The sequence below is a fragment of the Cottoperca gobio genome, chromosome 11 (genome assembly GCF_900634415.1).
Source record: "Cottoperca gobio chromosome 11, fCotGob3.1, whole genome shotgun sequence".
NCBI lineage: Eukaryota > Metazoa > Chordata > Actinopteri > Perciformes > Bovichtidae > Cottoperca > Cottoperca gobio.
In genome coordinates, this window is record NC_041365.1 from 12504024 (window position 1) to 12518419 (window position 14396).

Below are 14396 nucleotides of genomic sequence, written 5' to 3' on the forward strand. Positions count from 1 at the left end.
AGAAGTGCGCTCAGTCATCTCGGCTGGATAAATGTTGGTTAGTTTGTTAATTAGTCTTGTGTGGTGAGTCAGGCGTCTGAGTGGTGCTGCCACTCCGCGTCACTATCAACATACCCCCAAAAGTCCCGCGAGGATACAAATAAATGCAGGAGCGCACACCTCAACTGCACTATATAGATGAACAAAAGCCCATGCATGGAGGATGAAGGTTGTTGGAAAAGCCCAAAAGTGGCTTCAGCACTGAAAAGTTGATTTCCAGTGCTACAGTCTGTGTGCGGGAGACACATTCTTCAGCCCGGAAAACAATTACATTCCACAAATGGGCAACCAATTTACATTCACATGTAAATCCGAGCAATCCTGGCCAATGAATAAGCTTCATTGAGTGCTTTAGTGGCATTTAGTGATTTAGTGGCAGGCTCCTTCACATGACCTTCCAGCAAAGTCTATTACTTTACCCCCCCTTCAAACACACACATACACACTCAAGACTTCTGAGAGGCAGGTAATTCGCCATTAACTCAAGCCACTCAATCCCTGAAACACTGCCAAGTTCAATTGTGTGAGAGAGTTAGATGGAGTTAGAGAATGCGAAAGAGAATGAGAGAAAGAGGGAGGGAGAGACAGATGGAAAGAGAGATCGAGAGAGAGAGTGACCGAGTGAGTGAGAAACAGGATGAGAGGGAGTAAAGCACTTTATTCTGCCGCTTTCTGCGCAAAAGCACCCCTTCCCATCTGCCCCGGAGAGAGCATCAGCTCCGGATTCGGACCATCTGACCACTCCAGCATTACAGCACCACAGAGATGTATGCACAACATTAATTAATGCACTTGTAATCCCCTCTGAAAAGCTGAGTAAAGGAAAAACAGAGGCACAAAAGCACAGTTAATAACTTCACACAACAAACACGACAAAACGGTTTTGTAGCCAGTTTTCGCTGTGTGCGAGTGCAAAGACTGTTTCTGGCTGAACAGCAAGTACACAAACAAGAACACCATGCAACCACCAAACAACAGAAACTAGGGGAAATTGCCTGCATCACCATCACCCTCATAATAACCCTTGGTAACCCCATTAAAATCAATTCATCCATGGAAGGTGTACCCAGCGCACACTCACCCACACAGAAACAGTGCTAAGACACACTAACCACACACAAGAAATGTGTTAAATGTAAGGGCAAACCAATTACGGCACATAAACCAATTATTGCCACACACACACACACACACACACACACACACACACACAGCGGTGCTGTAATAACCATAGCTAGCGTTTAGCTGCAGTAGAGATACAGAAAAACCGTGTAATAATGTCATAGCTTAAGTTGCAGAGGAAAATAAAAGCTTTTCAATATTTTATTTCAAGCATTAATTTTTCTTATTATTGCATGTCATATTTACACAACAATCCCAAAATGGATTATATGCTTATGGTGTTAAAGTATGTGTGTAACAAAAAGGTGTGTGTGTGTGTGTGCTTCTGAGGTACAGCACAACATGACAATGATTCATGCAATGTGTAGTATGTACTTATGGCCAAACCAATATTAATGCAAGCCTGCGTGCATGAATTACAGGTGAGATGGGAAGTAGTTCACGTTCATGTAAAGGCCTCTGTGTCTAGTCAAAGAAAAGACGGATACAGAAAGAACGAGAAAACGAGCAGAAGAGCAGGGACAGAAAGAAAGGGATTGAATATTGAATTCTATTAAATCAATTCAAGTCAAGTCAATTTTATTTATAAAACCAAATGTCACAAAATCGCAAATCTGCCAAAGAGGGCTTTACTATCTGTACAGCGTATGACACCCGTTGTCCTTTTCGACCTTCGCGCTTCGGATAAGGAAAAACTCCCCGATGGAAATGGAAGAATCCTCAGGAAGAGCCACTGAGGAGGGATCCCTCTCCCAGGACGGACAGACGTGCAATTACTCCATGTTATGTGAAAAAGTCGCTGATAGCTACATAGTTGGGTGCTAATTCTCAGCAGGTTTGGCACAATGCACCCACTAGCCTTTGCAGCTAATTGTTTTTGTTCTTCAGCTGTCACATGTAGTGTAAGGTTGAATCTCATGCCTCTAATTAACCACCAGATATTAAAAACATTAAAGTAGCTCAGACAAGCAGACAGTATCCTGCCAGCCCGGCACACAAAGTTGAACAAATCAAGTGACACAGAAAACATGCCTTGTCTAATTGGTTGCCCAGACTATTTTGCAGAATTGCTGAAATGTTTTCTGTAAGACACGAACATCATGACCTTTAAGCTCGCGCGTGGAGAGGATGGGGGGGGGGTTTTCCATTCTAGAATCTCAGATCAGAGAGTGACCCAGTTAGAGAGGGTGCCAGAATGGGCATTAGTCTTTCAGCCGAGGCGCACAATTTGTACTTGCAACAGTTGGCGAAGATTTACTTTTACTTTTTGTTTTTGCTTGCGCAGTGCTCTTTTGATGGCTGTTGGTGCTTGATTTGCATGTTTTCTTAGCAAATAGAGCCTCTGCAGTCTTACTGTAGTTCTGGTTCTGGCACCTGTAGTGCAAAACAAGCACGATTCAATTGCTTTGCTGAATTTGTATATTGCCTGAGGAACAATGTTTTCCTCCTTTGATATACCAGTGAGAATGATTAATGCTTTAGGAGTGATTATGCATTGTGCAGGTTCAGAGGGACAAGATTAGAGTTCAGTGAGTATTAACCTATCGTACACACTGCACAGGAAGTAATGGTGCTCACACTGTTGACAGACAATCACTGGCTGCTCTGCCCGATGACTGATTAATTAAATGCCATGCTCTTTGATTGGCTGGCTGACAGAGCAGAAGACAAAATGACAATGGGCATCTGGCTAACTTGATTATGAGTTGAATAGTTTTTTGATTGACTGCTGGCTGCTGGACTAAAGGGCTTCCTGGCTAGCTGTCTTAGGTGTTGCTTGGTTGCCAGATAACCTGACTAAATGGCTGGTGGTCTAGCCAGCTGGTTAGCTGACTAGCTGATTGGTGCATTGATTGGCTTGCAGATTAATTCCCTTGCGAACAGGAAATGTTTATAACTGAGAGGAAGCTAAAAATCAAAAACAGGAATGTGCTCCAGCCCGCACTGATGACACAATCTTGTGTAGAGAGCATACAATGTAAGCATACTTTGTCTGCTTTTAAAACTAATCACATATTCCCAATATCTGTCTAATGTCTCCTCGAACTCCTACACGTGTCTCCATATTCTGAGGACATTTCTAAAACCTGACCTAAGAGATGTTCTGACTTTAAAATATTGGCTTTGTGCTTGGGGCCATGTTAGGACTGAGGGATCCTGTTGGATTTGCTGAGTGAATCTGGCTGGGTCAGGTTTGTGCTGACATTTCATGCCAGTGCAGCGGTCCACTGCCTCGCTCACTACCTCTGCTCATTCTTTTTTTACCATATCAGTTTATCCTTCTCGGAATAAGTTTCATCATCCCCTCCCCATCACTTAGCCTATTACAGCCTGTTCCACTCTCCCTTGCACTTTTGATCAACTGAACAGAGCAGGGCCCATGCTGCTATGTTAACTTTCCTTGCCACTCAACACATTACATCCTCTGCCACCTACATGTACAAAGCACTCTCACTCCCGCCCTCGCCTTCTGATAAACTGCGAAGAGCAGGTCCCATGATGCCGTGTTAACCTGCCTCACCCACTCACCCCATTACATCCATTGCCATCTGAGCTGCTCACACAATCTCGCCCTCAAGCCCAGTCACTAACACCCTTTCATTATGGATAGTCTTCTCCACAGGGGGCTATCACTTCAAAGACACCCTGCTTACCCCTTCCGTGTCTGTGTGGAGAAGGTGCAGATGACTGGGCGTGATGAGGCGCACGGGAGGGAAGGATGGGGGTAGGGAGGGGTATCATAAAAGTGACTGAGCTGGAGCCGCGCGATTTATGTATTTATTCATCACCAAGGAAGCTGCGTATTAAAAGGTCGGGCAATTTTCCAGGTCACTGACCAAACCCGCACGGTGAGGAAGCGAGGGGATGAAGAGGACAGGAGAGGAGAGACAACAGAGATGAGAGAGATGAGAGAGAGGGCAAGCTGGTAAAGACGTTATTGGCAGTTGGACACACTGGTGCATTCACACCTCACCTGTGTGTGTGTGTGTGTGTGTGTGTGTGTGTGTGTGTGTGTGTGTGTGTGTGTGTGTGTGTGTGTGTGTGTGTGTGTGTGTGTGCCTAAACACCCCTGTATGTGTGCACATGCTCGTTTGTGCCCGAGAGGAAAGTGAGTGTGAGTGTGAGTGCATCTGCGGTTGGTGTATACGTTCACGTCTGTCTGCACACCGGCTGTAGTTAATGAGTTTGAAAGGTCAAACGCCTCTCAGAAAGATTAATGGGGTTTCCTAGGCACGGGGTAATGGTTTACGAGGCCCAGCCGGACACATTTCCAACATGACGGTCATTACCGACACAGAGCAGAGACGGGAGGAGGGATCACAAGCAAAGACAAGGCCGACATAAAACTGCTAGGCAGCAGGCACTGGGTAGAGTGGGTAGGTGTCTCTCCACCTAATGTATATGTGTCAATCATTCTTGTGTATGCTCGATTATGTGTATACAGCGATAAGCTTTAGATAACAGATCCCACCACATAATGTATCTCTCATTGAATTGCAGTCTGCAGATTACGGCTCTGAATAGATAAGCTTTCTCATAGTTTTGACAAACTGCAACATATAACGGAAAAGACAAAGCCATTTGTCGTGAAAATAAATATATCCACAGGCTAGAGAATCTTTAATCTCCGCAAATCCTTAAAAATGCATAAATATTGAATCCTCCTCATTTATTAAAAGGACTTATTGTAGTTAGAGTTTATCTGCTGGGATCAATATCAGTTTTATCTTATTTGGTTTGAAAAGTCCGCTAAAGACTGCTCTCTGTGCATAGCTAATACTTGTGCTGGTGGTGCTTTCAAGTACTGTGGGAGTTGTTATATCATAACAGTTGAAAGTCAGTGTCCATGTTTGAATTTTCTGACCATGTTGCGTGTTCATTTCACACATTAAAGTCTGTTTTTGGGTCTTGCGGAGTACTACTACAGATGTATACAAAGTTATATAAAGCCTTTTGAGGGAGCTGCACAAAATCTGATAAATTGTCACTCAAAGCTACATTAGCCGCCACTCTCTGTCTGAACTTTTACCAGTTAGAGTTGCATCGTGGGTAATGACAGCGGCTGGTTTGGACAGGAAAGAAGAATTAAAAAAATATAATAATAATAATAATAATAATAACAGATGCCGTTTTTTCAGCCAATGGTTGACTTTCAGATGTCCACAGGTTTCAAGCCAGCACATGAAAGCAACATGCATACATAGAGCAGTCCGAGTTCAGTCTCTCTGCTTTTCTTTGAGTGTGTTAACAAGTGCTGAAGCTTGATTCCTGAGCAAAGTTAGTGATTGCCAAAGTTGTCACAGGGCGGCCAGAGAAAGACTCAATATATTCATGCCTGGTGTGTTTCTGAGTTGTGGAAAGTGCACGCAATTGAAACTGAAACCGTGTGAAGGGCCAATCTCTAAAAAGCCTATATGCACAAATGTTACATAACACAGCTTTGGAAAATGCTTTAGCGGTATGTATAGAACATAATGAAACTTTAATCAACAAACTCTACTGTGTCTATATTAGAAGGGGCTGGGGATGGAGACACGAGAGGGGGGCCGGAGAAGCATCCTTTTATCCAACACACACACACACACACACACACACACACACACACACACTGCAAGTTCTCCTAACATGCGTCACCAGGACATGGCAAAGGAGGACCGGCGGACATGAAAAGCACATTAAGAGGCGGCGTACACAGGTCGTCCAGCCTCAGCCAGAGCCAGGGAGGCGACTTCTGACACAGCAGGTAGAGAGGGAAGGCTAATGGCTGAGCAATAGACTGTAGTTCAACTGTAGAAGGGTGTAGAATGTCTACCGGTAAGTATGCTGTGTGTGTGTGTGTGTGTGTGTGTGTGTGTGTGTGTGTGTGTGAGCACGAGAAGATGTGGTTTCTCGTGTGTCTTTAAAAACATGTACATGTTTGGTACATGGACACATGAAAAAGACTGCAGCTCATGATTTAACAATATGAGAGAATAAATGATTGCGTAACTGTTACATAACTCGATCTGGACTAAATCGACTCAGCTGCAGCCGGTCCAAAAGGTTCAAAGCATGATGGATGAACGACCAAAACGGCATTTCTCCAAAACCGATGTAAACTTATTAAATTGGGAAATTATATTACCCAAATAAGACCTTCCTTGGAGGAAAAAATAGCACAAATAAGTAATAGTTATTGACAAAATGGTGTTTTCATTTCACCAAAATTCACACATCATCTTGCCAAAAGAATATTTAGACCGTCTGTTATACTTTAGAGTAATGTACAAACTGTGTAAATGTGCGTTTGTTCTTTGTGTACTTTACAGGACGGCCTGATGGGACGGACTAAACCAGGCTCAAATGAGGCTGATGGTCTCTAAGCCAACATCTGAAAAGGAGAGCAACACATGTATCCTCTGGTAGAACACTGCCGTCACACAGACACACACACAGACAGACACACACACACACACACACACACACACACACACACACACACACACACACACACACACACACAGCACTTAGCTCACAAAAGCCTCAAAGCCGGTTTCGATTCAAAAGAAATTGACGCGTTAGAGCTTGCATGGTCAGAATCAGGGAGAGCAAATTTGAGTCTACTTTGCAGTCACATATAGGGTACTTGAACTTTGCAGTAACAGATCCAGGATCAGGGTGAAGAAGGAAATAAGAAAAACTGGCCAAATCAAGAGGGCTCAGGGGCCAGATTTTCCAACAGAGCCATTGAGATACTGGAGATTTCAGGTGTGTTCATCAGATTGTGATTTTGTCCAGTAGCTCCTGTGCGTTTAAGCAACAGACGGGATGAACTAAGTCTTATAAGCTTGAAGTCTCGCTCGCCTTGATACATCTAAACCCCGTGAATCCGTTTTTCAAACTTACGGTCTTTATGTGTGGGAGATTCTGTTTTCACCATTTGAAGACAAGGAAATGGAAGGCTGGGGAGTGTGAGGGTGGTAGAAGAACCGAGCTCCGCCAAGTTGTCAGTTCAATTCCCAACATGCCCACCCACATCAAGACTCGCATTAATGCAGTCAGTGTTTACTCTCAATGCAAAACACCCCGAGCAGAAAACCCTGCTAAAAGCACAGCGCTGCAAAAACACACACACCAATGACATTTATCAACTTTAGACACCTCAGGACTGAAAGCTTGCCAACAAAGATTCATCTAACCCATTAGTATCCCAACAAAAGCGTGTTTGAGGCATCCATATATAAAAATATTTTTAAATAAAAATCAGGCAAAAATATGTCTCAACTCCAGGATGCTGCTGGTGTAGGTGGTGGGAGACATTTTTAATGTAATCTTTTTTTATTTTGTGCATATAACCTTTGCCGAACCTTTAGAGCAGGCCCTTGAGATGTTTACATAAGGCTCTGGCATGAAAGCACAAGTTCATTTGCTAAAGCAGCTCCGGTTGATGCTTCATTGTGTGCTTTTAGACTTCTTTCCTCTACTCTTCACATCCAGTATGCAACGGGAGATGATATTTGTAGGAAAAGAATCCTCATAACCTTCAGCTGCACACTTGTTCTTCTGTGTTATATGATAATGTAATTGAGCTTTACAAACATTGTAGGTAGGAACATCCGGTTTGACTGCCTGAATACATAAACTGGATACCTAAATACTGCTACTTAAAAAAAAAAAGGGCCAGTGTGTAGTTTTTAGGGGGATTTGTAAGCAGACATTGAATATAATATTCATAACTATGTTGTCATTAGTGTATAATCTCCTGAAACAGTGATTTTGGTAACTTAGAATGAGATAATAAGACGTGTTGGACTACGTCAGCGCTGAAAATAACAATTGTTTCCATTATCACTTAAGAATTGATTAATCAGTTAATTGTTCAATCGTTGACAAGGTGACGTGTTACAGTCCAAAACCCAAAGATATTCCATTTACAACGATGTAAAACAGAGAAGACACAGAACCGGTGAATGTTTGACAATTGTGCTTGACATATGATATTAAACGAACATTGTCAGTCAGTTTGTGTTGTTCCCCTCTTATTGCCACTGCTCATTTGAGGCTATACTCTCAGCTTCCTCGTCCACGCTGAATTACTTTGCTTGCTGTGATTCAATTATCCGCCGCACAAATTAGCGACATTTCATTCATTTTCATATAATTCACCATAACAACAAGTTGCTTAAGATGCAATGAGCAGAATGAAGTTTGTTTACACTGATTTAACTCTTCCCCAAAGCTGTAAAAATAAAAATAAAAAAGACAGAAGAAGAAGAAGAGGTGCAGGAAATGTCTTCTACATTCTTCGATGGCAACATGGATGCAAACAAAAAGAGTCTGTCGCATTCACATGCACACAGACGGCAGCTGAAGACGATGTTTCAGCAGAGATGCATCAATAAAGTGAATATCTAAATGCGCAGTCCGTCCGCAGTTCCTCCATCCATCACAGGCGGCTGCACAGAGCCCCTTCCTCACTGTCCAATATAGCTGAAACACCTGCTAAACCCCCATCTTTCCTCTCACATGTGCGCACACACACACAAAGACTGCTCTTTCTCCTGCTCTCCAACATCCCTCCCACCCTCACCGATGGCTCATTCTTGCCGATAAAGCAGAATAGCCCCCATGCTGTAGTAATGTCCTGACCCTGAACAAAAGAAATCAGGTGACCCCATCGGCATCCAATAGACACGCATACTCTCTCTCGCGCACACAATTCATCCATCAGTCTCAGTCAATGTGTTCCAGTGGAGTGGGAGGTAAATAAAGATCTGGCTAAGCTGCTGCATTGCCTTTTTCATGGGAACGCTGGGTCTGTTTGATTACCTGTAACATACAAGTGGCTGTGTAACAAAGCAGTGGTGGCAGCTTACAATTCCCTAATCACCTGCTGCCTCCCACATGCCTTTACTCCCCTCCAATTTTATATCTGTTCCTCGCTTTTGCTTTAATTCTGCCTCCCTCTTTCCTCACCCCTCGACACACCACCTCTCCATTTTCTGCTTGTAATGCATCATTTTTTTTTGGATGAGACTCTCTCTCTCTCTCTCCCCCCCCCCCCCCCCCTTACATCCTTTCATTCATTATTTTCAACGCACCTGTGCCTCTACTCTACCCTTCCTCCCGTCTTCGCCCTCGTCCTGGAAATGACAACGTCCCTGAGGCCTCGACGAGAGAATGTCGCGGCGCTACACCTGCCATCTTCACAAATCACTCCGACCTTTCATACACGCAGAGGTCACAGTCATCTGATCCAACACGCACGGGTCCAAAGCTGTCCTTGCCAGCCAAAGATGTACCGGTGCATCGGGCCCAGCAGTGGCAACAGAGCAGAAATAAGCCGGCATCAATCACAGACAATTAGTCCCAATTGATGCCTGGGAGGGTGGAGCGCAACTCTTCTGCCAGTCTGGCAATCGCTGGTAAACCTAATATTAGTCAGTCAGGTCACTGCTAAATAGGATTTTTTTCAGTATTACTAATTCAGTAATGATACAATATGAGGGCGTTTAATAATAAATAGTGACTGCAATTATGTTGTGCTCAATGTAACAGTAAACAGAGATAGAAAGGCTTTGCATAGCAGTGTAGCAGGTTGTTAAATGATATGGCCCATCACTGGAGTTATAGAAATGATAACATCAGTGAGTCCTTTTCATTTCAATCCACAGATTAGCGTTGCCTCACCTTAATTAAAAAATAAAGGTATTTCTTTTTTTAATTGCAGCATCTCACTCACCAAACAGAACCTTGATAATGGATGAAACTGCAAAATCTCAAATTAAATCATTTAAAATGGTAATAGAAAGTGCGAGTGGGGTTTAAGATAGGATCAATGTTAGACAACCAAACTGGTAATGCTCACGGAAAGATTGTGGTCACGGGGGAAAGAAAATGTTAAAAAGCCAACATTACTTGCAGCTGTGAAGATAGTTTAGGCTTGCATTTAAAGTCAATGGGCACTTTTCATTATGCTAACATGTCTCCTGGCTTCCGTTACTCGCGTCTCTTCCTCGCACAGAAGAGTGTGCTCATGTGCTCGCTCAAAGCTCCTCCAGAAGCCTCCTCGCTCCTTGAGCTGCATTTAAGGGATTGGACGATCCACCATGATGGCAGAGGGTGGGGAAGATTTCCGGGTCATGGGGGAGGGGAGCGAGAGGACGCGAGGAATCGTAAGTTGGCTTAATGAAAAACACCCAAGCGAAATCCTCCTGGGCAGTGCAACTAGAGGTGAAGAAGCAGCTTGAATGGAGAAATTTAGCTCAAGACAAGACCTTATCACTCCAATTGGGGGTCAATGGGTACGTTGAGACGGAATAAAAACCACCAGTCTCCGGTGTAAAAGTTGTTACACTTTGCATACCCTTTCACAAACCTAAAACTTTCACTTTGCTACATAAAAGACTTCCTGGACTCATAAAGTGTGTGCTCCAGAATCAGATATGCTGGATTACAATCAGAAGGGAACCTTGTCAAAGAAACACACTCTCACAAAGGCTTTTGCAGTCCTTCACAGCACTTTTAACCTTTAAGATAAAGATAGATGTTGAAAGAGACATCAAATTATATTTATTTTACAGTGGAACTATATATTAGGTTTGGGCTTCCAGCAGCAGCTCACTGCTGTGAGAGGGCCGACTTTTAGCCACATTGTCACTGTCAAATAGACTCCTGTGTATTTCAGTACAAATACTGTTATCCCAAACTAACCCATTATCACAAAGTGTCCTGCTGGAAAATACCAGCTGTAAATTGGAGATTACATATGACATTAGAGGGTTCGGACGCAGAGCGGCGTTATAAGGCTTGCAGGTAAACAACATGCTGAATGCCTGCCAGGAACAGAGTGCAGTAAAGTCGTCCCGGCAATTCTGACCCGGCGAGGCATCAAACAAAAGTACGGCCGCACAAACAGGATGATCCCACAGGTTACGCTGAGACTCGCTCACTCTCAATCATTCTGCCTCTATTGTTCCGTTCCTAGCTTGTGCCCTCTCTCCGCTTGCTGCAGAATGGATGGATGCAGAGGGAGGGAGGGAGGGAGGGAGGGAGGAGAGGGAGGAGAGGGGAAGTAAATGAGATCCCGATGATATGCCAAGGTGTGTTAGCGGTGAGGTGTGGGGAATGAGAAAAGCGGTCTGAAGGGAGGGGGAGTGGTTAAATTGAGAGTATGTGAGGTGCCGGTGTAGGATAGTGGACACCCGGCTCTGCCTGTACAGAGCCCCCCGGTCGTATTAGTGTTTGCTAAGTCAGCTCAGGATGCGAGAGGCATGTACAGGAGAGGAGGAGAGGGAGAAAAGGAGGAGTAGACGAGGGGAAGATGGGGAGGATGGCATACGAGAGGACAGTGGAAGAACAAAGGAAGGCAGAAAGAAGAGTAGAGCACGAAGGAAGGAAGAACTACAACATAAGAACTCAGTCTCTCATATAGATGCAATACAGGAAAAGGCTGTTGAAGGAAAAAAGGGCCAAATACAAACACAAAGGGACATTTAAAGCTGTGAATAAAAGCTACTAAAAAGGAATAAAATACAAACACAACACGAGAAATGTCATGAATCACTATTCAGTGGTCAAAGGCCCGCATATATACTGTAATATGAGGTTATACCAGATACTCTCAAGATCCCACATACAGGGAAGACTCATGCACACACACACCTTTTTATAAAAACACAGCTCACATGGCATTTGCACTCGAACAGAACACACGTAGACATGTAGTAAATGGCCTCATTTAATATGGATACAATGGCAGAGAATTTTAAAAAGGCAAATTTATCTCCAGTGTTTTCTCCATCTCCCAAATCCTTACAAACAGAAAGAAGAATTGCTGCCAATAACAGCCTTCAGGAGCACATTGCTTTCACAGCAATTAATCGCTGTCACAACATCAATTAAACAAAAGCTAGCCTCCGAATCCAGCTACCCAGCATTCCAGGGAACCAAATCAATCTGGCAATGAGTGTGCGTGTCTTGCATCCAATGCTCGAGAGAATGTGCGTACAAATGCGTGCGAGTGTTCATCTGTGTGAGTGTATCTGCATGAACAGAAGGGCCCTTAAGTGCTAGAAAATGACACACGAGGCATGTGTGCCCAAGTGTGTATGTTGCATGAGAAAGCACAACGTATACGTGTGAAGAGATTGCGTGTGCATTTGATCCTGAGTTGCGTGTGTGAATTAGTGTGTGTGTCAATGATGTATGGCTGTAAAGTGTGTGCCAAATGTACTTTCTGGAGTACATATGGGTTGGTGTAAACGTGTGTGTGCTTGGCTGATGAGGAGTGTGTTTGAGTGTGTATCCAAAATCCACTCAGCTTAACAGTACCTTGCCAATAAAAGCCCGTCTTTAGAAAGAGCCTTAGGGGTCTGAAGCCATTATGTTCTTTTCCACTTCACAATCTCAAAAATGATTAGGAATACTTTCCTGACTTCACCCGAGTCAGCCGGTCAGAAACACACAAATTCAATCAGCGCTGTGGCTTAGTTTGAAGTGATATAACTTATAGATTTACAATATCTCGGGTAACTTGTGAGTGCAGAAAGTATTTATCTGTGGCAATCAGCCAGGCTGCCGATAAATTGCTGGAGCACAGCAGTACCTACCCGGCTCCGTCTCTCTCTGACACAATTCAGTGAAGATGCACAGGGGCAATTAAACAAGCCAGCAATCCAAATCCCACATCAGCATTTAATCTTGATAAAACCCCTCAGTGAGCCGTACACTGTTCCCCTGCATTACTGTTTTGATAGCGATTCTTGGTTTAATGCTTGATGGAAAGACAAAGAAAGTAAGTGAGAGCAATAAAACCACAGGTTTTTCTTAGAGAAGAACTGTGCTGAGAAATGAGTCTGAATGCAGCGAGGAATCAGCCTCTAATGCATCCCGTCCGTGCCACAGCATCACTGATTGAGTATGAAAAGACAAAGAAACCAGTTGCACAAAGATGTCGTGACAAAAGCCCATCACACAATTCAAATCTTTGTGACAACAGACTGGATTTATTTCTCATAAGGAGAACGGTTGCCTGAAGGAAGCTGACTTTTCCTTTCTGAATAAATCAGAAACTGCATGTTGAAGCAGACAGGGGCTCTACTGTGTGGCAACAGAGATGCAAGAACAGTTTCTTCTCTTTAGAAGAAAATCATTTAACAACTCGTCTACATTAGAGCTTTAGTTTTTAATCTGCAATGCTGATGTGAATGCTGTAAATAATAATCAATTGTACGGGTTTTTGAGAAGCTATTGTACTAAAGTGTTTATCTAGTTTGTTTTACAAGCAATAGAATCTAAATGAACCATATTTGTTCGCATTATCGTGTTATCCGGGGGGGGGGGGAAACGCTTTGAGTTCACGGAGCACAAATGCGTAAATCTGTGAGCATTTTGAGACGCGTCTCTCCACAATCAGGCACAAGATTTGCACCTTTACCTGTGTGCTGTTTACAATCAATTTAAAGACTGTTTTAACTCCAGTACGAGTCAGGCGCTCTCATCAGTGGACAGACTGCACCTGCTTCTCATCACATGACACACGCTAAACTATCTGCGCCTCGGACATCTGTCCGTCGATCATCACTGCCTGCTGCGGCGACCGGTTTGGGTACAAAAAAAAAACAGTTTTCACATACCTTCCTCGGCGTGACAATCTTCTTCTAGGTTCAGAAATAATATCCAAAGCACCGAAATCAGCGTTTTATGGAGATCCATGTTTGTCTGGCCAGTTCCGCGGGGCTCTTGTCATCTCTCTCCAGTCTGCGCTCAACGCACGGCGGCAGAGACGCACTCAGTGTTTGAATGGAGCGGATGCCGTCTGGACAAACAGTGCAGGATCTGGAGCGCCACACGGCTTATTTGATATCTCGGGGGAGGGTTTTACAGACGAGATTGACACCCGGCGAGCGCAATGAAGTGGGATGTGGAGTCGAGGGTACGGGAGGGTCGACCTATCAAGGAGCAGCAACCTGAAATCTCCGCGCCAGGTGTTTCCACTATAGTCAATAGAGTGAGCCCCGCAGTAGTCTTTTCTACTGACCGTCTTTTTATAGGAAGTGGAGGTGGTGTCGGTAAATCAGCAGCTAGGCAGCTCAGTTAGTGAGGATCATATTCCTCAGTTCACAGTCCTGCACTTGTTTAGTGAGCTCAGTGTCTCGGTTCTGAAGTGTGTGTGGGGGGGGGGGGGCAGATGGTCCTCAATTTACTGTCATTTCAATTAAGTGGTTTGAATTGAGGTACAATCTGTGATTTGA

General features: G+C 43.9%; 1 protein-coding gene across 1 annotated transcript in view; it reads right to left on the reverse strand.

Annotated features, from left to right (window-relative positions):
• Positions 1-14108, reverse strand: part of epha10 (EPH receptor A10) — a 142959-nt gene extending 128851 nt beyond the window's left edge. The window contains 1 exon segment of the mRNA XM_029442741.1: positions 13779-14108. Coding sequence (XP_029298601.1) covers positions 13779-13857 — 79 coding nt within the window. The 5' untranslated portion in view covers positions 13858-14108.
• Between the last annotated feature and the right edge of the window lie 288 nt (positions 14109-14396).